Here is a 25071-nt window from a genome sequence, read left to right on the forward strand (position 1 = left end):
GGCAACAGGGGTTCTGAAAAAATGCTTAAATATATTCTTGTCAATCTAAGCAGGAAGTCACAAAACACATTATAAGAAGTTACTTCTTCTTGGAAATTTCAGGAGATTTGGAGAGCTATGTGACTTGCGCCTTTAATTTACCCACAGAAAAAGAAAAAAAAAACTATGACTACAGATCTAATCCTATCAAGGGCCATACTTTTAACTCCTTTAATAAATTGCTTCTAAATTCCATAGACCAACATTGCAAACAACATAAATTTTAGTAATTTTCAAGTAATTTAAAATGAACTCAAATTCAAATAAACAACTTTTGAAACTTACGGATCTCCTGCAGCTAGTAAGAGCAAATATCTGGAAGGTATATGATCTGAGGGAAACACCGTGCTAGCAAATTTCACAGCCACCTGTCGAACTTGAACTTCAGGCTATTTATCACAAAAATGCACGCACACACAAACACACATAGATTAAGGAAAGAAGAAGAATTAATTACCAACAACTCATTCCAATCAAGATAAGTCATTTTAATTATAAACACAATTTAAGTTACCATTTCAAATTGTGTCTAACTACATAAAACCAAGATAAATCATGTGTTCAAGATCTTTAATCATGTTTTTTAAATATCTTTTGAACAAAGATATTACTGACAAAGTACTTTTATGATCTAAAAGGACCCTCCAAATGAAGAAGGAAGACTCACAAAGACCAGAGCCAGGGCACCCCTCTGTACATGCACATCCTTAGCCCAACCTTGGGACCAATGAGTGTCACTGGGAACAGTTTCAGGACACCACCTCTGCTTCCCCAACTCTCAAACTCTCAGTCACATGAGTGAAATTAAGATATTTTGTAGGGAATACAAACAGAGGTTACCTAGAACCCCTACAAATTTGAAGCAAAATACCTCCAACTTTTTAAGATTAGCTCTGAAGTTAAAATGGATTCCAAAGCAAAGTTTCAACTACATAAATATATTCAATTAACTTAAAAAGATGAATAATCTATGAATACAAAGTTCAACCAGAAAAGTAGTTGTAGGATCTATTATTGCTCAAGCTTTATTCCCATGTACCTTCCCCCTAGGTCATTCCTTCAGTCACAAATGCAAGTGAGATGAGAGAGATATTAAGAAATATATACTATCCTATCCATTTAGGTGTTCTTGCTTTTCAGCACTCCATGAGCTACAATAAAGAGTAATGACATTAAGGACAAGTCCATATGATTTAGCCTAAAGTCTGGTTGCTTTAAATGTAGTCTGAGAAAAGAATATAGAGTAGCTTTGGTTAGTAGTATTGTTACACAATTTGAACTGCATGAGTACAACCAGCACCCACCCATATGCATTATAGGAGCATCACATCTCCTTGTAAGGTTACCTAGGAAAAGTTTTAAGTAGTCTATCCTAATAAGCTTCCAAATATGCCTACACTTCTTTGTCCATGACATATGACCATGAACCACACTAGACACCAAGAGCATTTGACAATGGAACTGTACATACAGTAAATTTTCAGTGTACATAATTCTTATTTCAATAGAAACAAGATACCTTTCTGAAACCTTTAATCATTCCTTCAATATAAATGTATTAAATATGCCAGCCAAGTTTCAGTAGGACACAACTAGTGTCACCAATACTTTTTAACATCATTCCCTCTTCTAATCTTCCTCTTTCTACTCCTAGAAATGGAAGACAAAGAACTAAAGCAAATACATATTTTATTTCATATTTTATACTACATATGTATTATGCATACACATGTGTATATATGTGTACATATCTACAGGTAGTCAAAATTCTCCTTAAAAATCCCATAACAGCCAAATAAAGAAGACAAGAAGGAAGAAAAGTATGTACGATGGCACTAGTTTTCTTCCTACAGACTCACTTTGATACAAAAAATTTTTCTTTCCTTCTCTTTTTTCCCTCAATGGTACTTATAGAACTTTACCCCAGTGGACTCCAGTGCTCAACTACCAGGTAAACAAAACACTTGCAACTTGGAGGACATGAGATGAAGAACAGTTTTCCAACACAGAAGGCTTTAAACTAAAGCCTCTATGAGTATTACTCCCTCCCCGCTTAAATCAAATTTCTATCATAAAGGATGATAAACAGATCATATATCACAATCCAAATGAAAGCATATATTCCTCTTGTCCAGACAGTTAAGAATAAAAGCAATTTGAATTTTGTTCTTCAAAATGTGAAATGTATATACTACCAACCATTTATTAGTTCTATACATAGTTGGACCTACTTTTATTAAGTATGAAGCCACAAGTGCCTCCATGAGGGTTCGCTGTGCTCCTTCCAAAGTACTGTAAGCCCCGACCATCATGGATAATGCTTCTTGAATAGCAAGTCGAGTCTCAGGCTCTTCCTACAAAGATGATAAAAACAGTGTTTCCGTCCTTGTCGGGTTTCCAGGTGAGCATCCAAGCAGAAAGCATAAATTTGCCAAGTGTCTACCTACCTTACAAAGGGCTTCAAAAAGCTGCTGCACAAGAGCTATATCCTTAGTAAATAAATGGGGCATTCGACTGTAAAAGAATACAAGACTGTCATTACTACCATGCGCTTCCATGAGATGGGAGGAAATGAAACTAAACACAAACTTTCCTAGACTTGTATATTCACCTTTAACACAATGTCTGCATCATCAGATTATCACCCAAAAAGCCAAATATTTTTATAAGTAAATATTTATTTCTTCAACTGTCTAATTCAAGTAGCCCTTGATTAATACACATACTACCCAGATATTCCCTTTATAATATTCCATGCATTCAGTTAACATTTCTGATTTTGATATAAAGAAAATAGATAATTAAGACCAGACTGCTATTTAAACTAAAGGCTATCATGATAAAGGGCTTTGTTACTTCATGTCAACAGACAAAGGACAAGGTGCTGACTACCCTGTGCTGCATTAGGTGACCTGGGGTGTCTTTTTTCTGAGCCTCAAAGCTCCCTTCCCTGCACAGTACAGAAGTACAGAAGTTCGAGACCTAGTCCACACGGGCCAATACAGAACCTGGGCCAGAGGTGGAAGCCCCACATGGTGTTCCTGAGGCCACTGTGCCTCTATCCTTCTGCTTGGAAATACAATGAGGGAAGAGGAAACAAGGAGGAAACAGAAGGAGGAAATTTAACTAAGCAGAAGAAAAAAAAATCCATGTTTGGATATAGGGCCACCCAGAATCATAATAAATCACCATTAAAGAGAGTCACTAGAGAAAACCTTAATTATTGGGGGTATGAAGACTAATAGTAAATAGCAAAAGGGACCCCTAAGATTAAGCAAATGCCTCTACAGCACAAGAAAACAGAACTCATTATGACACAATCCAGTTCAAAATCTCATTTCAAGACTACCATTTAATATGGTAATGTATCTTCAAATGTAAATTAAATTTTCCACGTCACTTTCCTTTTACAAGGAAGACATTTCTAAACAACTTAAGGCTATGAATTACATTTCCTTTCAGAATCACAAATTTATTATCTATCTTTTATCAAATGCCACATAATTTTTCTGTTTACCAAGAGGATATCTCTCACTGAAAAAGAGTTTACTCACCTGGAGAGTTTTCCAACAGCTGAATATGCCATTGACAGTAGCTTAGGGTCCTTGAAATTAAGGGGAAAAAAAAAAGAACAAAAAACAGACAAAACAAAAAACACAGTAAACGGCAAAACCTTTTTGCTGCAATTACAAGCATTGTTTTACTCCTTGTTAACCTGGTCTCACTTTGCCTAACTACATGATATTAACATCTGGACAAAACAACCAAACAAGAAAAAGTCCAAACCCAGAATTCATTACACTACTTAAAGGAAAAATAAAATGAAATCTTGCATCCCCAACTCACTCCAAAACGAAAATACAATAGTCTTATATGAAAAGGTTCTCTTAGCTGGTGCTAAGCTCAGGATATTTTCAACACTATGTAACCTTCAAATACCAAAATTCATCAACACATTCAGAAAACAGCTTAATTTATTAGAAAATTCACCACTGGTTCTCCAGGATTAGCATCCTCCCTCTCTCACCCAAAACTGAAGTAAGCTGGGAAACAATCCTCTAAAAATCTGTACCATAATCAACAGCTTCCTCTCATGTCTTCCACTATAAAGAGTTAAAGGGATCACAGTCATCAAGGGACTCAATAAAGTTTCCTCCTCAGACAGAGGTTTACATGGTTTCATGAAAACCAACAGTCTGATTACTCAGAACAAAGTAACACTTCTATGAATTAAAGATTATATATTTAACACAGGATTCACTCTTCCCCAGCTAGATGGCCACTTATGGATTCATTTGTTGGGAAGAAATACAGGGGTCATCTGGAGGTAATGGGCATCAGGCCCTGTCATTTATCTGGCCTCTCCATCTATTTTTAAATATACAGAATTCTCCTAAAAACCCCAAAGCACTATTCTACCAAACCATCCAAAGCAGCCATAAAAAAAATGTGAAAGGTTCTCTTGGCTTTAAGAACCATGCAAGCACTATTCAATAAGAGAATAAGACAGGAGAACCAGACCTATCACTGCTCCCAAAGCACAGCTGTACAAGAAATGAACACTAACAATATTTGTCTCTAAAATGCTATCTACTAATGCGCCTTATAATGTATGTGTATCATCTCAGCCTTCACAGTAATTCAATGAGGTCGTATAAGAACAGAGGTCCAAAGAAATCAAGACACTCACCAAAGAACAAAACTAGGATTCAAACCCAATTCTAACTCTAAAGTGGCAAAATCTTGATCACTATACTGCTACCAACATGCATTCATGTTTAGCTAAGACTTAGGAAAATAATGCTAAGAGTTCTTGAAGCCTTACTTTTTTTAGCGAATTCCTCTGAAATACTGGAAGTGGTGAGAGTGACACAGCAAAGACAAACAGGATTCAAAAATCTACAGTCCAAGGAATCTTCACCCACTTAGCTTAAGGAATCAAAAATTTACTGAATGCATGTTTTGACAGAATTTTGAATCAGTAAAGTCTTAGCCTGTAAGAATTAACACTCTCAATATAAGCAAATCCAAACAGACATCCATATGGAAATAAATCATGAAATAAAATTTAACTCTTTCCACTCCATTTTGCACAGGGCCTAAAAGCAGAATAAAATGCCTTTGCTTTAAAAAAAAAAATTAAGAAGTTGTTAAGACCCCTCAAGATTCAGATTCATTTTAACAGTTATTTCCTCAAGAAAAGCAAAAGTTTATGGCAATTTCTGAAATTTGCACCACTTCAAGTAAAAATGTTAAGAAATGATGGAACAATAGCAAACTGCAACTAACTAAACCACAGTAGACCAGAAAGGTTTTAACAGAAAATACTTTAAAATATAAAATGGTAACAAAATTTAAAAGACAAGTTACTTACGTCTTTATATTCATTGATTAGCTTGGTGAGGCCATTCAAAAGCATTGGACCTAATGGTTTAATCTTGATTTCTGGACAACTTTAAAAAAATAGCACACATATACAAAGCAAGATAAGAATCTTATAATTACTTATCTTCTCAGATGATTATAATAGAGACATAACTGAAATAAATTAAAACATTTATTAAAATATGGTATATTTTTACAATGAGCAAGCACAATTTCTTTCTAGGTAAGATATACTTGAATTCATTTGAGCACTCTAACAGCTTGAAAACTTTACAGTCAAATAGTTCAAAAAACTTACGTTATACAAATGTGATGCACAAATTGCAGAGATAATGTTCTTAATTTTGAATTTGTGTTTGTACCAAAAAGTCCATCATACACCACCTATGAGAAAGGGACAATGTCAAGAACAACAATAAACAGCAATTTCTATTTTCAAATACTAGTCAGGATTCAATGGCAGACCATTTGAGCTACAACTCATTTTTCAAAATCAACGCAGTTTTTTTTAGTACAAACATTTTAGTTGACCAACTTAGACAGCCTATCAGTATCTCCAGTCAACAGTCTGTGGAGTAACAAACACAATGACTGATCTTACAAGTCTGCAAAACTTGTGCGTCTACTGCTAGAAAGCAGCATAGAGTTTTAGTTTTATCATCTAGAATGAGGGAACAGCCACTTAAACAATAATCCTTCAAAGGGAGAGACGCTAAGACAGAAGTCTGTGCCCACCATTCAGTGACCACAAAGGAGAGAGTTCTCTCTGGAACTGGAACAGAGAAGAAAGGCAGGAAATGTGAACACCTGAGGTAGGAGGCAGCACACCTCAGCGATCTTGAAACATGAGCAGATGTTTACCAGGCAAAAGGGAGAAAGGGAGCTCTGCCAGGGAGAGGGAGGGAGCATCATGAGTGGAGACACAGAAGACAGAAAACAGCCATGAAAATGGAATTATTTAAAGCACACAATCTTTTGTTGGAATATAAGGTGTGGCAAGGGGGTGGTAACATATGAGACCAAAAGGCAAGTAGCCACTAACTTTTCACCATTTACTGAGAACTTCATAACTGAATGAGTCAAGCCACTGTGCTCCCTCTAAGCTTTCAATTGTCCCATTCAGTCTTTACAACATCACTAGGAGGTAACTGATATTATTACACCCATCTTATAAATTTTAAAAAAAAATGTTTTTTAAGAAAAACAAAAAACATGAGGCTTATTTAAATCAAAAGCAAATAACTAATGACAAAATTGTTTATTGGGGAGGGGTTTGTATCTCACCAACAGAAAGTACGAGGATTTCCCATTGCTAAAAAACTCTGGTGGCAACACAAAACAAACTGGCTGTGAACAAGACTAGAGGCAGGGAAGCAGGATGGAAGACTGCTGTGATGACCAAAACAAGAAATGACAGTGTCCATTTATGTCAGCATTAGACATAGGAAGATGGAAACAGTAAGACAGAATCAAGAGTATGCGGCCACTGCCCTCATATAGGGTTTCAGTTAAGGATGACTCCTTTTCCCCTCAAGTGATCAAGTCTGGTAGCGTGTTTTTAGAGAAAAGCCACTCAGAAAAACACTAGTTGAAAGAGATTATTACCAAACATTTAGGGTTAATGGTAATCATATATAGTATATACTGTAATAAAAAATTTTAATCATTCTTACAGGTAAACAAGATAGAAAAAAGATGGAATCTTATTAATATTGTCTCCATCAACCTACCTTCTGATTGTCCATTAATGCAGCTTTCTCTAATTAACAGACACAGAATTGGAAATAGACCGTTTTTCTCTGAGAATTAATTACCTGAATGTTAGCTGGGAATGTTTCCGCAGCTTGTCTAGAACGAAGGAGATGGGGAACAATCTTTAACTTGACTCTTGTACTGACTGGGTCCCTTTTCAGCTCTGGCTTCAGAACTGCTCCCTGTTGAAAATATGCCTGATTATACTCAACATTTCAAAAGTATTGTAAACTGAAAGTCATGAGATCATCTAAACCAGTGGCCTCTCAAAATTGTCTCAAGATCCCTCTTAAATGCTTAAAAGATCCCTTTTTTAACTCTTAAAATTACTGAAGACTCCAAAGAGCTTGTTTATATTGGAATACCTACTAATATTTACTATGCTAGAAATTAAAACTGAGGAATTTTTAAATACCTATTCACTCAAAAATATTAAATTACATATTTTCATAAATAACATTTCTAAAGAAAAAAAAAACTTTACTTCCCAAAACAAAAAACTGTACTCAGAGAATGGCATTGTTTTATGCTTTCTGTAAATCTATCTCGTCATCCTCCTCCTTATAGGAGAGGTGATTTTTTTTTATCTTCTGCATTCAATTTGTGACATGTTGTTTTGGTTAAAATAAAGTACATGGGGAAAAAAGCCAGCTTCACACAAATATATGGATGGGAAAGTGGGAATGATTTTAGCCTTTTCAGGTAATTATGGATATTCTTTGCCACTACACCAAAACTTGATGAACAATAGTTTCTTAAGATTAATTGCCACTTGGATTTGAAACCACATCAACAAACTTTTGCATACTCTGTTATACTAAATCCACTGGTTTATCTTGCACATTGAATGGCTGCCTTACCCTTGTGTCATCTGTAACATCACTGGTCATTTAGGAAACATTCATTGGTTTACTGAAGCAAGCAAATATTTCATTATAAAACACCGTCCCAAAAACAGAATCACATCAATGATAATGGTATCACCACCAATCTCACATAAAAGTCTGTAAGTACTGATAAACTGTTAAATTCATTCTGATGAACACAAGTTTCCCAAAACTCTAATTTTTGCTTGAAAGCTCAACTTTTATCCTTGCCAATAAATCGTGTTAATTGTTTTTCTTAAGACCACGTTTTTTCATTTTAGAGAAAACATATGCCAAATACCCATCTCAATAATAGCCATTTGTGTGTCTACTCTTCGACAATAATTTTTACCATTTCATCAAGGATATTCCTAAGTAAGACTGAGCTTGATTCTTTCTTTATTTTTCTTTTTTACCATGAGTGCTAACAGTGAAAAGCACAATGACTGTTAGTATTATTTCATGACACAGCTTTTGATCCATGCTAGGACTCTAGCAGTTACACCGCATTGCTTCTGCACCATCTGCGCAAATGTCAACACAGTTAAAAAAAAAGGGCAAATAATTTCTTGCCTTCATGAACCTCTGAATGTCACCCAATAAGGGTCCATGGACCACACTCTGAGAACCACTGATCTAATCCAACCTCATTTTCTACATGAAGAACATGAGGCCCAGAGAAATTCTGTCATTGGCCAAATCTCTCCTCCCCAGTACATTTACATGCAGTACTAATATCCACCATCCCCAATTCATTGTTCTTTCTGCTGTATCACACTCAATCTAATCTAACTGTAGCTAATATTATTTTTAAACAACTATTTATGATTTAAAAAGCAAGCAAGCAAACATAATCTTCATATGTCTGGGTTTGAACTTGAAACACTTTTAAACACAATGAACTAAACAGAACTTGTATTATTAAGCAAACCCCTTACTTCAAGGCTTCAGAAGAACCCACCTCTTGTTCTAGAATCCAGACCAGAGGTCAACAAACTACAGCCCCCAGGCCAAACCTGGCCCACCATCTGTCTTGGTAAGGCCTGTGAGTTAAGAATTGTTTTTATATCTTCAAATAAATTTTTTAAAAATAAAAAGAGTAGTATTTTAATAATGTGAAAATTATATCGAATTCAAATTACAGTAGCCATAAAGTTTTACTGGCACACAGCTATATTCATTCATTCAGTTATGTGTCGCCTATGGCTGCTTTGATATTATGGCAGAGTTGAGTAGTTGCTGCCTCACAACCTATGGTGAGCAGAGCCTAAAATACTAACCAAAACAGTTTGCTGCTCCCTAATCTAGATAATGTATCATCATTATTTAAGCATCTGAATTAAAAACACCAGATCAGGTATCTAAATTACCCGGAGATTTTAATCTACCTAGACTAGGATGGCTTAAAACTAGTATTTCCTATAGCACAAGTTCAGCTTAAATCAAAATAACAAGGAAAAATGTTCAAATATGTAGAGTTCATGTCTATAAAACAGTTTTTATGATGATGTGAGAATAAACCAAAACAACTTACCTCTTTTGTCTTCAGTGGTATATCTCCAAGGTATACCTTGTACATCTTATTAATGATGGTAGGATTATTCCAGTCAATCAGGCTATAGAAGGTTTCAACACAGCTTGTTAAAATTATTTTTTTCTCCAACTTCAAAGATTTCAAAAAATCACAGCCCCAATACTTGTTACCAAAGAAAAATGTTAGAGATACACAAATGAAATGGGCAACTGACATTGTAGGAAAGGAGGAAAGTGATTAACTTCTATCAAAGTTAGTTTTTAAACAGAAAAAGAAATAAAAGTCACTTATTCCATCTTGATTCAATAGATCACTGTATCCAATGGCCTGATTTAGTGCCATACAAGAAAACTGGACTGTATTCCACTCTCAGGGCCAATGCCATGGTGCAATTCCAACAGAGCAGAGCCATTCTACACTTGTTTTAAAAAGAGCCCTGAGGCATGATTCTTCCGTTTAACCACTTGGAAATTCAAAAGTGACACAAAAAAAACTTTCACCATTCAAACTGCAATTCTAGGAAGCCTGCATCCTATCATGTTTCTCCAATATTGTGTCACTAGGATTCATAGCATTTCCCTTTGTCCCTATCTACCAGCATACATTTATAGTTTTAGCACCTGATTCTACAGAGCAGCCACGCTGCCATTAGTCACTAAGACTGTTCCTACTATAAGGTGAATTAGAATATAAAGTGATTGGTGATTGGCACCCAATCACATTCTGCAGGAGCCCCCACCCAGTCATTTTATAAACATTATAATAATGCAACCCTGCATTTCATTTGATTAGTGAGATTTAACCATTCTATCTTCTCTGTACCTTTTGACATTGGTTGTGTTTTCAAACTATGCTGTGTTTGTGCAAAAAACAATTTATCATGCTGCTTTGACTGTTTTTCTAATCCACCTCTTCTTTCATAGTTTATCAATCTGCCTCTTCTTTGGATATCCACAATTCCACTATCTCAGGGACATTCTACAGTTCTATTGTAGTTTTTCACCTATGTCTTTCCTTAGCTGATTGTTAATTAATCCTCAAGCTCCACCTTTCTTTTAAAACACTTCTAAAAACACTTCAGGTTTAGAGATTTTTGATAAAACTCACAAACACACTTTAGTAAAACAAACTAAAAACCTCACAAACTAAAACTAAATAGTAAAATAGTAAAAACAAACTAAAAACTTTAAATTAATAAGGATTGTTTTCACTCCTTCTACTTTTCCTCCTGCCATCTTTCTAAGTTTGTTTTCTGATTATATCAGAAACAAATAATAGAGAAATTTATACTATATCTCTCTCCTTTTCAGTAACGATTAACTTTTGTGCACTTTTTCTAGACTTCTTTCCTACACATGTGAAATAGGTGGATGGATATGGTAAGTAGGTAGATAAAGAAATAAACAGATAGATGTAACCCTGAAGAGATACTTGGGATTTCCCTTTAACAAAATGGGATGCTATCTACATATCGTTCTCCGCTCACTTTTTAACAATTCATGTTATATTATTTTATGGAAAAATGCATACACTTGTTTTAATAAACAAAACCAAAACTAATTAGAATACTTAAGCACCACATTTATATTTCCAACAATCCAATCCACTACATGGTGTAAAGAATGAGGCCAGTTCAAATAACACAGTCAAATTAACACATATTTTATGTTATAGGTATTTTGTACTGTATTCTTACAATAAAAAGAAAGTGTTTTTTCAAATTGCTGCAAATCTCAAAAAAATTTTCCAACGTATTTGTTGAAAACAATGAATAGTTTTAATGGAAGATTTTTTTTGATACTTTTAAACTAAATAAAGTCCTTGAAAGGGATACCAGGAAGATACAGTTATAAGCAGCATGAAGGAATTTTAGACTTGGAGAGAATGTTAAGTACAGTCTGAAACAGGTTTCCCTATTTTACAGAGTCCAAGGTCTGGCAAGGCCAAGTGAGTTATCCAAATTCAGACAACCAGCAAGAAGCATGACCAGAATTAACTCCATGACAAACACACTCCTCTTCTATGCCGCCTCAATGCCCTTTAGTGTTAAGCCATCTGAATCACCATCACATACACACAGTTTGTTTATACAGTTGACCCCTGAAGAACACAACGGCTGGGGCACCAAAACCCTCCACAGTTGAAAATCCACGCATAACTTGACTCCCCAAAAATTTTCCTGATAGCCTATTGTTAACTGGACCCCAATAAAATACTCAATTAATACATATTTTGTATGTTATAGGTGTTACATACCATATTCTTACAATTAAGAGAAAAGAAAATATTTTTTCAAATTGTCACAAATCCCCAAGGAACTTTCCAATATATCGTTTGAAAAAAATCCACATATAAGTAGGGAAACATAGTTGTTCATGGGTCAACTGTATTTCAACAAGTAAATTAAGACACATGAAGGTAATTTCCTTATTCTGTTACACATTTATATTAGTTTCTTTAAGAGGGAAAGCTACAATATATGCAACCTTCATAAAGCTTTATTGCCTTATCTACATTCCACTTTAAGCATGTTATTACATTAGGCATTTAAATAAATTCAAAAAAGAACTAGTTCACAATTTGACTTTTTTCACCTAGATATCTTCAATTTTTCATGTTATTCTTCAGCCCTTGCACATGTCATTTTTAAATTAGTACACATAACTTTGTATTCTGCCTTATTCATTTGCCATTACTTGGGGGAAATTTACATGTTGCTTTATTTTTTTTGTTTTTTTTGTTTTTTGTTTTTTTTTTATATCATTAATGTACAATTACTTGAGCAACATTATGGTAACTAGACTCCCCCCATTATCAAGTCCCCCCCCACATACCCCATTACAGTCACTGTCCATCAGCATAGTAGTTGCTTTATATTTTTATAATTATTTTGGCAGATAAATATTCTACATAAATACACACAGTTAATTTAACTATTCCCTTATTGTGGAAATCTGAACTTGTTTCCATTTTTTTTAGAATTATAGAAAATGATAAAATGCTTCTCCAAACAGTTTCTCTTCTTTATCTTATACAGAATCCTGCTCTTTAGCAAAACTGTCTTTATTACTGACTAGATGTATTTCATAATGGCATAAATTGAATCTTATTACACAAAATCCTGAAATAACAAATATGTGCTGAGTAAGCATTCAGAGATCTACCCTCTCTTCAGATTGAAAGTTTAAAAGGAAAGTAAGTAGTTTACCTTTGCTTGCTTTTCAATTCTAGGTCAGCTGCCGTTGCTACACTGTGGCGTGTGTCGCTAGAAGCAATCACCAGGTGGAGAACTGCTTCAAGTTCAGGCACCTGTTCAGCTTCTATGAATTTCACTATACCCAATTTGCACTGTAGATAAATGAAGGGAAGAAGACAGTGATCAGAGAAACAAAGACCACCATCCAAAAATATTATTTATTAATATTTGGTCATAAACCAAAGATAAATAGTAACAACAGTAGCAGCTCCTACTTAGGCTCACAACAGCCAGGGACTGTACTCAGCTATACATATTCATAAATTTCACTTAACCCTCACAGTCTATGAGGTAAGTATTATTACATCCATTTTTCTGATGAGGAAACTGAGGCAACACTTAAGAGATTCAGATACATAGTTAATAAGTAATGAAGGCAAGATTCAAACCCAAATCTCAAACCTGAAGACCATTACAATACACAGTCTTCCTACTTAGCTTACAGAGCATCTCAAGAACAATGAAGGCTTGTACAGAAGTCCAAATTTGCAGCCTCCAGTTAAGAGAGTGGTACATTAAGAATAAAGTACTCCATGGATTGTTCTGACAGTTCATAAAGATTGTTACTAAACAACTCACATTCTATAAAGTTTCATTCAAAAAGTAACATACTAATTCAGTCCTCAATATTCTTACATACTGAAAACAATAATTTCAAACATACTCCAGTCAATTCAAGTGAAATTCTAATCAAATAGTATTCAATCTAATTGACTGGCTAAAATGAAACAGACTAAAGACAGATTCTGCTTAGAACTTCCTATGATGTGAAGGAGCTAAGAATTTCACTATAAATAACTCTGTTTAAGAAAGTATACCTGGAAAGTAAAACTTTACCTTTACCTTTAAAAATCAGTTACATAATAGTTCTTATGTATATGATTAGAACTGATGAATGTACAATTATTAAATAACAAAGGATGCGATTTTAAAAGGTACACAAATGCCTGCCTCCCCTCCCCGTGTTCAATATGACTGACTTGTAACAAGAGCTACAACAGAAGACTTTTTGAGTCATAAAAAGACAGATGTGGCAGTCAACTACACAAAGATACAAAGACAAAAATGAGCAAAAAAAAATGAAAACAATACTCATGTCCATCAATAAGAGACTAGTCAGAAATATATTATGTGGCTTACAGATAATTAAATTTTATACATACATTAAAAAGGATGACATTTTTTTAAAAACTAGTATTTTGTTAAATGAAAAGAGTGATCTACAAATAACATTACATACGTAAAAATGTTAGTGGGCAAAACTGTATTTTTGTGCAATCACACAACACACACACACACACAGAACAGGCTATAGATGAATGACAAATGACAGCTATAAAGCATGGCAGGATTCCAGGTAACTTTTAATTTCTCTTTATAAAGTTCCATAAATAACTGACTGTTCTTATTATCATTAATTTTACAATTAGAAAAAATAAATAAAAGCTCTCTTATCTGGAAGACAAAAAATGTAAAATGAAAGAGATATTTAAAGAGAAAAACAGCTTTCATCCTTGAAACTAAACTGTTCATTTCAATTCTAAATTATGAAGTTGACAAAGGCATACAGAAGCCCTTAGATAAAATTAGCAAATAATGACCAGCATAAGATTAGAGTTTAAAATTAACAGTTATTCTCCAGTACTTAGAGCTCTTAGCCTTCAGAAAGACCCAGACTCAAAGCCTGTACTAGGAGTGGGAGAATGGCGAATCTTAAGACCTCAGTTCCTTTTACAAAATGGAACAATGTGTATACCTCACTGGGCTGCTGCAAAGATGGAATGAGATATGTATATTGCCTATCACATAGCTTATACTCTTTAAGAGCTTCTTCATTCTTTACCTCTCTTTCTTACTTACATCGTGGTTTAAGAAAAAAACAATCCATAGAACACGAAGAAATAAATCTAACCAAATGTAACGCTCACTGAACAAATCACTCTATAGATTTGTGAGCGGCAAGATTGCCCCACTTGCCTTTTTCCCTCTCCTGGGAACAGGGTTTTGATCAGTGGTCACTCACATTCACAAAAAGGAAAGGATCGGATCATTTAGAGGGCCACGGAGAGATAAGGAAGGACTGGAAGACTAACCCATGTTGCTTGAATCCCAAAATAATTACATACTGATCTCATCTGCTCTTCCCTGAGGTACCTGACAGCACAGACACAGTGAGGCCCCTTCTCTGAGGAGCATCAGTCTTTTTAAAAAGCTGCTCAGAGAACATCTGTGTCCTGTTTAAATCCAGAATAAAATCCTTAATGCCAATTTTTAAATTCCCAGGAATAAATATAAAAGGGAGTCATGCTTTTCCCCCATACTGTCATTTGTTCATACAATTCTTCCCTTTATACAAAATGTGTAGCCCTAAAAAGCTGAAAATTTAAGATAAATTGTATTTTAACTGCACCAAAACAGCTAGATGATTATTAAACCTATAATTAAACACTAAAATGAAGAAGTTAATCTTCCTTCCTAATTACAACCCTTAAGTAGAATTCGTGCCTCATAACGAAATTACCGAGTATCATAATTCTTCCAAGTGGTAAAGATACCTCAAGACAAATGCTGGGCATAAAAGCCACAGGGCATAAATCTGCAAAGAAGTAAAAAGCTAACCTTTTCAAAGAATATTGCTTCTCTCTCACTTACCAACTTTACATTTCCCTGTTTGGCCCTGGAAGATGTCTGGTTAGCCAGAGACTGGTAAGATTCCTCAAGGGAGGAACAACCTAAGACAGGCACAGTCGCAGGGGGGCCATCAGGTGAGAAATTGGGGATCAACAGAGGTGAGGCTTAGAACCCCACCCCCGTGTCTTGAGAGAAATCTTCTGCATCCGTGGATGTTTTGTTGCCCTTGTCTAGCTTGGATTAATACTTAGACTACAGGCACACACCTGATCATCTACACACACTCTTACAGCACTAAACTATGTTTTCTACCTTTATCTTGCATCTACCTACCACTTCAGCATTTTACTAAAAATAATAATAATAATAATAACAATAATAATAAGGGAGAAATGTGGGATTCACATATAAATCAAATATAAAAATCAAACAAATATTCATATTTGACCTGATTGTTTATAGTTCATAAAGCGTGATCAAAACTGAAAGTTTCTATGATGACTGCCCTTGCACTGTTCACCATGTAAGAACTTATTCACTATGTAGAATTTGTTCACCATGTAAGAACTTGTTCGTTATGCTTCAGAAGATTGGAGACTGTTGAGAACTAGGCTTGGGGTTGATTAATGATTGTGCATTGAGTCCCCTATACAAAATTTTATTGTTGTTAACAACCATTTGATCAATAAATATGAGAGATGCCCTCTCAAAAAAAAAAAGGAAAATGAAGAAGTTAAATATACGCTATTTATAACTGGGCTGTATTTTATATTGAACTAAGTTAGCAAAATCATAAAAACTGAGGAGCATTTCCCACTCCTCCCTTTCCCTGGGGCTTTACAAATAACGGACATGATGAAGAGAAAACATTACATCAACTGCTCCTTTCAAACATATTTCATTAGAGCCTGTACACACTGGAATTATGTTACACATGCTTGCACGGACTTCATAGGGGCGAATGTCAGAGTTAAGCTCCACTATGAACAAGCAGTGTGTGGTACCTGTTCCAGCTGTTCAGGTGTCCATGGGTTATCACCAATAACTCGTTTAGCTGCATAAAAACTCATTCCTGGGGGAGGCTGTGGTATTCCAGAACCTCCCCCACTACTTGAAGAACCCTGTGCTGTAGATGAATTTTGGCGACTCTGGGATTCATTTAACACATATCTGGAAAGAAACAGAAATTTAACCCCTTTATTAGACACATGCATATACACATACATATGTAATACATCCAATTATACACTTTCCTCCCACAGAACTTTTCGAGAAAAATAAACACTTGAACTCAAAATTTCACCATGAATAAAACTCTTAGAAGAAAACACAGGCTAAACTCTTGAGTATAAATATGAGCAACTTTTTCCTGAACACATCTCCTCGGGCAAGAGAAACAAAAGCAAAAATGAACAAACAGGACTACATCAAACTAAAAAGCTTCTGTACAGCAAAGGACACCATCAGTAGAAGAAAAAAGGCATCCTACAGCATGGGAGAATATATTCATAAATGACATATCCAATAAGGAGTTAACATCCAAAATATATAAAGAGCTCACACACCTCAACACCAAAACCAAATAACCCAATTAAAAACTGGGCAGAAGATATGAACAGACACTTCTCCAAAGAAATGCAAATAGCCAACAGGCACATGAAAAGATGCTCCACATGGCTAATCATCAGGGAAACGCAAATTAAAACCACAATGAGATATTACCTCACACCAGTTAGGATGGCAAACATCCAAAAGACAAGCAACAACAAATGCTGGTGAGGATGCAGAGAAAGGGAAACCCTCCCACACTGTTGGTGGGAATGTAAATTAGTTCAACCATTGTGGAAAGCAATAAGGAGATTCCTCAAAAAACTAAAAATAGAAATACCATTTCACCCAGGAATTCCACTCTTAGGAATTTACCCTAAGAATGCAGCAGCCCAGTTTGAAAAAGACAGATGCACCCCTATGTTTATCACAGCACTATTTACAATAGCCAAGAAATGGAAGCAACCTAAGTGTCCATCAGCAGATAAATGGATAAAGAAGATGTGCTACATACACACAATGGAATATTATTCAGCCATAAGAAGAAAACAAATCCTACCATTTGTAACAACATGGATGGAGCTAAAGGATATTATGTGCAGTGAAATAAGCCAGGTGGAGAAAGACAACTACCAAATGATCTCACTCATTTGTGAAGTATAACAACAAAGCAAAAACTGAAGGAACAAAACAGCAGCAGACACACAGAACCCAAGAATGGACTAGCAGTTACCAAAGGGATAGGGGTTGGGGAGGGTGGTGGGAAGGGAGGGAGAGGGGGATTAAGGGGCACTATGATTAGCACACATAATATAGGGAGGGCACAGGGAAGGCAGCATAGCACAGAGAAGACGAGTAGTGACTCTGTAGCATCTTACTATGCTGATGGACAGTGACTGTAATGGGGTATATGGTGGGGACTTGATAATGGGGGTATCTAGTAACCACAGTGTTGCTCATGTGCTTGTATATTAATGATACCAAAAAAAAAATGGGCTGAGGAGCTGAACAGACACTTCTCCAAAGAAGAAATACAGATGACCAACAGGCACACGAAAAGATACTCTACATCACTAATCATCAGGGAAATGCAAATTAAAACCACAATGAGATATCATCTCACACCAGTTTGGATAGCCACTATCCAAAAGACAAGAAATAACAAATGCTGGTGAGGATGCGGAGAAATAGGAACCCTCCCACATTGTTGGTGGGAATGTAAATTGGAGTAACCATTGTAGAAAGCAATATGGAGGTTCCTCAAAAAACTAAAAATAGAAATACCATTTGACCCAGTAATTCCACTACTAGGAACTTACACAAAGATAATAAAATCCCTGATTCAAAAAGATATATGCACCCCTGTGTTTATCACTGCACTATTTGCAATAGCCAAGATATGGAAGCAACCTAAGTGTCCATCAATAGATGGATGGATAAAGATGTGGTCCATATACACAATGGAGTATTATTCATCCTAAAAAGAAAAGAAATCCTTCCTTCTGCAACAACATGAGTGGATCTAGAGATTATTATGCTCAGTAAAATAAGCCAGGAGGAGAAAGACAAATACCAAATGATTTCGCGTATTTGTGGAGTATAAAAACAAAGCAAAACAGAAGGAACAAAATAGCAGCAGACTCAAAGACTCCAAGAAGGGACTAGCAGTTACCAAGGTGGAGGGACTGGAGTGATGGGGGGGAAGGGTGAGGGGGGATAAAGGGGCACAATAATACACAAACACAATATATGTTGATCAAGGGGATGGTAGTACAGCATGGACAACATAGTCAATGATTCCATAACATCTTACTACACTGATAGATAGTAACTGCACTAGAGGGGCTGAGGATTTAATAATATGTGTAACTACTGAACCACTGTGTTATATATTGGAAACCAACATAACATTGTATATCAACAATAATTTTTTTTAAAAAGCAATGAGCAAAACATAAATAAATAAATAAATAAATCCACTGGAAATTGTCATTTGGTCTTAAACACTTCCATAGCCAGATGCGATGTCATCTAGGATCAAGATAAGGAAGAACTGGTGATACAATAAAGTTTGTAATGGAATATGTCAATAGTTATATTCTTTCATTAAATACATATTGAGGGAAAAAAAGATTGAGTATCTGATATCTGGAGTACGTTGGAACAGTAACAACACAACACAATACAACACATGTAAGAGCATTTGACGTTTGATCAGATGACAAAGAAACCACAGAGAAATAAGAAATTATATGAAAGAGATAGTGGAAGTGTTTGAAGGTATAGAAAATAAAGCCACCCAAATAGAGGGGTCGGAGGGGAGCAAACTGGAGAGTAAGGAAAATCCTACAGCATGAACTCTCTCTTTTCTGGATCAAGGAAGAGATGATATGGCACCCACATGCCAAACTTACAGTGTATACTGTATTTTGATCAGGTAAGATATATAATGGAAGTAGCATTTTAGAAAAATACCTCTAGCAGCAGGACAACCTAGAAAATAAGTAGGCTGGAAGCAGATCACAACCGAGGCAGTATGCCAAGGACCAGAGCTAGCTACAACAGCTCTTGACTTCAAGGAGCTCCCAATCATTAGGGAAGACGGACATGTCTACAATGCAATAAAAACACAAAGTGGCAATATTGATGGCCATTTAGTGTTATGAGGATGTGGAAAATAGTGTCCTCTGTCTATAGCAAGAAACTTAAGTCAGAGACACACATATTTAACATGTAAGCTAGTTTGAGATGCTTTTCAAATTGGTTTTTGATTGTTGTCTCGTTTTCTTTCTTTCAGCACTTCTTTCTTTTTGATAGACAAGCATTCTAATCAAAGAACTGTATTCTCTTAAAACACAGAAAGGCAAGGACACATAAGAGTGCAAATGCAGGTGTTTATGTAATGACTGGAAAAAAATGGCCCAATGGTTGGTTTTAAGGTATGACTTGATAAAATATATGTTTTAAAAATTAGGAAACTGTGTGGCAGTATACAAAGCTTTGAAGAAGAGCATCTGTTGACAAAGTCATGACAAGAGTTGAAAAGAGCCAAAGCAAGATGACGGCAGTGGGAACGATTCTAGGAACCACCAAGGAAGAGTGAGGACGTTTTATGAAACTCACTGTAGCAACGAGGAAGAGACAAGCTGGAGGTAATTCATAATTACACTTCTATACGGCAAAGAGAATCATCACAGCACCTCCAGAAATTAAAGAAGAGGAACTATTTTTATGGGGAAAGACTGCTTTCAGTTTGGACAGGTTGAGTCTGAAATCACAGCAGCAACTCCCCATCTGTAAGCAGTGGGGCTGGAGTTAAGAGGAGGCAAGGCCTGCAACAAAAAAACCTGAGACATCCAACTTCAAGTGAAAGCTGAATCATTTAAAATAGTACTTAACTCCCCACAGTAAAAGCAGCCAAAAACAAGGTTGCTTTGTTTTGCTTTTATTTTTCTAACTTACCCATAAGGCATCAGAAGGACATCTAGCATGAAGTCCAAAAGCAGCTGCACAGTCTTTGGTTTCTCAGCAAGATTAAATGGAGAAGCTGATTTTGATGATTCAACAGGGTATTTCATGTGAAAAAGGGTTGGTATTAAAAGATGCATTAAGCTGAAAAAACAATTACATTTATTGCAACTACTTAAAAAATTAAGGTCTTAATACATGCAAATAAGAGACAAAAAAAATATGTAACAAAAACTGGTAATTGTAGCTAAGGCCATTCATTTTCAACACCACTAATTTAGTTTTAACTTAGGGACTGGCCAAGATTCCTTTCTTCTTGAAAGCTCAGTATATTGAGTGGTAAGTGGCATTTAGCCAATCTGGCTCATCACCAAAAACACCTGAGAAAAAGTACACATAATATGCACTCAGTGCTAATATCTGAACTTACCACAGGAGATTTTATGTTAAACCTTAGGTAAAGTTCATCTTATATCTTTTCAATGAAATTTTTCATTTCCACAGTTAATAGTTATTCTAAAGCTAAAGAAATTAAAAATCAGAATTGTCAATATTTTAACATAATATTAAAATGTCCACTGTCTGAATTTAAGTATTGTGGCTTCAGTAATTCCTTCTTTCCAAAACAAAATGAACAAAACAGCAGGCGACTCAGAGACACTGAGAAGGCACTAATGATTACCATGGGAATGAGTTGGGGTAGGTGGGTAGGGAAACTGAGGGGGATAAAGGGGCACAAAATAATCATAATGTAGGTTGATCATGGGGGTGGTATTACAGCATGGAGAATACAGCCACTGACTCTGTAACATCTTCCTATGTTGACAGATAGTAGCTGTACTAGTGCAGGTGGGGACTTAATAATAGGGTAACGGTTGAACCACTGTGTTGGATATTTGAAACCAATATAAGACTGTGTATCAATGACACTTCAATTAAAAAATAAATACAAATTTTAAAAATAATTCCTTGTTTCATAATACCTTTTGCTATTCTTAAAACACATGAAAATTTCCAACAGTGCTTGCTATGTTTATTAAATTTATTTATAAGTATCTGTATTACAGTCTCTCTTTTAAGTATATATTCTAAAAAGTAAACTGAAAAGGGTTTTTAACCATCTTTCCTCCACAACTTCTGCACTTCGCATGCAGAATAGTTCTCACCACTACAGGGCTACAATACAGAACTGAGCTAACCTAGAAACTAAGGGTGTTATCTAAACCTTTCACCTCTCCAATCTCCATACTAATATAAACAAGTGATCTGTTCCTCAGGAAAACTACTCTGAAACTTTAGATCCTCCAAGATGGAAATGTTTTGGTGAAATTTTGTTAAGTGTAACTGTGCAATAACATGAAATCAGTTTCTTCAAAATAACTGACCCCAAAAAATGCATTTAGATTGAGAAAAATGTTAGCTCTGCACACTTTTCAATATGCTCACATCAAAAAATCTTGTAATAGATTAACAAAACAGTAACGTTACGGTAACACAGAAAATTCAATTATTTGTCAGCTCAGAGAGTTCAAGCCATGCCTTCACATCTGCCCAAGTGAAAGAGAACATGCAACCTTATTTTTGAAAGGCAGCTGTTTACACTTGTAGGTGGAAGATAAGGGAACTGAGAAAAGCTTACCTATCCTGCTGTGGCTGAGGTTTCCCTTCCATGGCAGTAAGGAGCGTAGGGGCCAGTTCACATTGTTTTTCCACTGGTAGGCGAGGATAGCCCATCTTAACATAAATTATAGTAAAATTCTAATGCAATGAGGGAAAAGCAAGTGAGTGTGAAGGAAATACTCTAGGATATCAATGAAAACACACAGTTGGTAATTCAGGGAGTCATAACAAAGAAAGAACATCGTCTCTCCACATATTTATTACAGCTTGACCAACTACTGTATGTCAGATAGAATTCCAGCCCCACTTATTCAAAAAGCTTACTTTAAGAAGGGCTTCATGGGAGGAAGTATGTCCCATTTTAAAGCACCCATGTATACTTACGTCAAATCATCACATTGTACATTTTAAATATACACCATTTTATTTATCAAGTATGTCTCAATAAAGCTGGGGGGAAATAAAACACTGACACATACAATTACTTTTTACTGAAAAGAAGTAACCATTCTACCTATATAAACCTACATACTACACATTAGCTTCAGCCACCCCAGTCTGTCACATTAGTCCTTTCACACTAAGAGGAGAACACAGGTAAATCTCAGGCTGCTGGTTCTCCCGGCCAGCCAGTCATTCCAACCGCCTTAGAGTATGACAGCACCCTGGCTCCTCCCTCCAGCAGCCGACCAACAGAGGAACCAAAGGCAATGGGGGGCTGTAGTGCATCTGTGCCACAGTATTCCAAGTGAGTACCTCATTTTAAGTAAACCCATAAATGCATATCTGGATTTATGCTTAAAATAAAGATTTGCTTTTCTAAAGGACTCGTCACTTTAAAACAGGCTTTATTCCTTTAAAGACATTCTATTTGGCAGTTTTATCAGCACATAATGTTTCTATTTGCTTAAAGAGACATCTGTAATGGAGCTGTTAATCCAAGGCAGGCAAAGACAGATGTCTGGACCAGTAAGTGGTTCCAAAGGTTTGTAATCCAGATATTAGGTGAGACTCAACAGATTCTGCCTCAATGTCTGGAAAAACAAGGACCAGGAAAAGAACATCACCTGCTATATCACACAAGCCTCAACATTTTTTCACATTTAATTTTCATGAAGATCACAACTTAGCAGGAATATTTCTTACTGGGCTGTTTACTCCACTTTTAAAAAGAATACCTTTCTGAACAGATAGATAGATATAGATACCCGAAATACAGATTTATAATTCAGCCTTCCTATCTCTTCTTGCCATTTCTCTTTTTTCTTCTTCTATTATCCTTTATTCATGCCTATGTTTACATAACCCTTCTTTCTATTCAGACTGGTCTCATATATCTTTTACTAAGAATCAAATTATTCTTTTCTATGTCAAAATAGCTGACAAGTCAATTCATCAGCATTCCCTTGCCCAATGTAAACAGCCATGCCTCATCCTGCTCCTACCATTTCCTCCGGATAGGTACTCAATGGGAAAACAGCATGTCATCTGAAGAAAAACATCTCATGTTTCATTTGGAAACAGTCTAAGGTAAAATTCTAAGCTTGCCAATATACTGATGACATCCAATAAATGTTATGAAAAAAAACTGTAAGTCAGAAAATATTCCAAGATAATACTCACTGTGACAAAAGAAACTGCCGCAGGATCCTGGTATTGAACCAACAGTGTCTCTACTGGGAGCTGTATTTTGGGGCGGCTTTTTATACGCTTATTCAGATGGACCAACAGTTCCATTACCTAACATACAGAGAGACATGAACTGAAATTATTGATCATATCTGAAAAACAAATTTATTTCTCAGATACTACTTATTTTGATGAATAGTACTTATTTTGTCCTTTTAAAGGACAAACGTACAGAGGAAGTACACAACATCACAATTTCAATCTCTCTCCCCTCCTCCGTCTGCCATGTGAGGATGCAGCAAGAAGGCAACCACCTGCACACCAGGAACAGTTTCTGCATCTACAACCTGACCGTGCTGGATCCTAGATCTCGGACTGAACGTCTCCAGAACTGTGAGAAATGTTTGTTGTTTAAGTCACCCAGTCTATGGTATTCTGTTACAGCAGCCCAAAGTGCCTAAGACACACTATGAACACAACAAAAAGAAAAATGTACAAGATACTATGGGCCTCCAGGAGAGGAAGTATCTGCCAGATCAAGAACTTCAGGAAGGAAGTGACAGGAACACCAAGTCCTGACAATCAGGTGAATTTCCAAGCAGAGAATCAGTTATAAGAAGGTATAGAGGGCTAAAAGAACATGGCACACTGCATCTGACTTAAACTCGGAGTGGTTTAACATAAAAGCCGGGCCCAGCTATAAAAGGATTCAAGTAAAATGCTGAGGAATTTTTACTTTATTCTGAAGATCATCTGATTCTACTAAAGAGTTTAAAGTAAGAACAAGCTTCCTTTTCCTTTGAGTGGGAACAGAGAACAGAAATAGATATCAGCAAATCAACAGTTCCTAAGGGTGGAAAGCAAAATACAGAAGCTCATGTCAAGTGGCCCCAATCTTACTATAGTACTGAGGTTATCTTGCTAAGAGAGGAGAAATAAGAAACTGAGCATTGAAAAGTAAGATTAGAAAGCCTCAGTTAGGAAAGATTCAAGAATTTAAAGGTATCTCTTCTGGAGGGCCAGGCCTACACTATTCTCCATCATTTCTGAAATTTGTGCTCTAACCTCAAAGCAAGTATTAAGAGCTTATCCCTGTCTACAGCAATTGCAAAATTTCAAAGGAACCTAGAGCAATAATTAAATAGGAGAATTATAAGAATAACAAATCTATAATCAATGCCTGTTAAATGAATGATAGTAATAAAATAGCTGACATTTATCAAGCAGTTTCTATACAGAACACACTTTCATATATAGCACTCCATATCTCATCTGATTCTCACACCCACCAGAGAATGGTACTGTCATTCCCATTTTACAGGGGCATTAGGAAACTGACAGAA

At 35.8% G+C, this 25071-nt stretch overlaps 1 protein-coding gene across 5 annotated transcripts in view; it reads right to left on the reverse strand.

Moving 5' to 3' along the window:
• Positions 1 to 25071, reverse strand: part of ECPAS (Ecm29 proteasome adaptor and scaffold) — a 106056-nt gene that overhangs the window by 49157 nt on the left and 31828 nt on the right. For 4 of the 5 annotated variants that reach the window (XM_057498921.1, XM_057498919.1, XM_057498918.1 and 1 more), the window contains 13 exons: positions 23723 to 23839; positions 22119 to 22237; positions 20474 to 20623; positions 16468 to 16633; positions 12785 to 12924; positions 9577 to 9658; positions 7239 to 7358; positions 5723 to 5808; positions 5414 to 5492; positions 3594 to 3643; positions 2487 to 2553; positions 2271 to 2393; positions 325 to 428 (listed from right to left, as the gene is read on the reverse strand). In XM_057498921.1, coding sequence (XP_057354904.1) covers positions 325 to 428; positions 2271 to 2393; positions 2487 to 2553; positions 3594 to 3643; positions 5414 to 5492; positions 5723 to 5808; positions 7239 to 7358; positions 9577 to 9658; positions 12785 to 12924; positions 16468 to 16633; positions 20474 to 20623; positions 22119 to 22237; positions 23723 to 23839 — 1403 coding nt within the window. The remainder of the gene's footprint in view (positions 1 to 324; positions 429 to 2270; positions 2394 to 2486; positions 2554 to 3593; positions 3644 to 5413; positions 5493 to 5722; positions 5809 to 7238; positions 7359 to 9576; positions 9659 to 12784; positions 12925 to 16467; positions 16634 to 20473; positions 20624 to 22118; positions 22238 to 23722; positions 23840 to 25071) is intronic. The other variant, XM_057498922.1, reaches the window with a different exon arrangement.

This window comes from Manis pentadactyla, chromosome 3 (assembly GCF_030020395.1).
Source record: "Manis pentadactyla isolate mManPen7 chromosome 3, mManPen7.hap1, whole genome shotgun sequence".
NCBI classification, from domain to species: Eukaryota; Metazoa; Chordata; class Mammalia; order Pholidota; family Manidae; genus Manis; species Manis pentadactyla.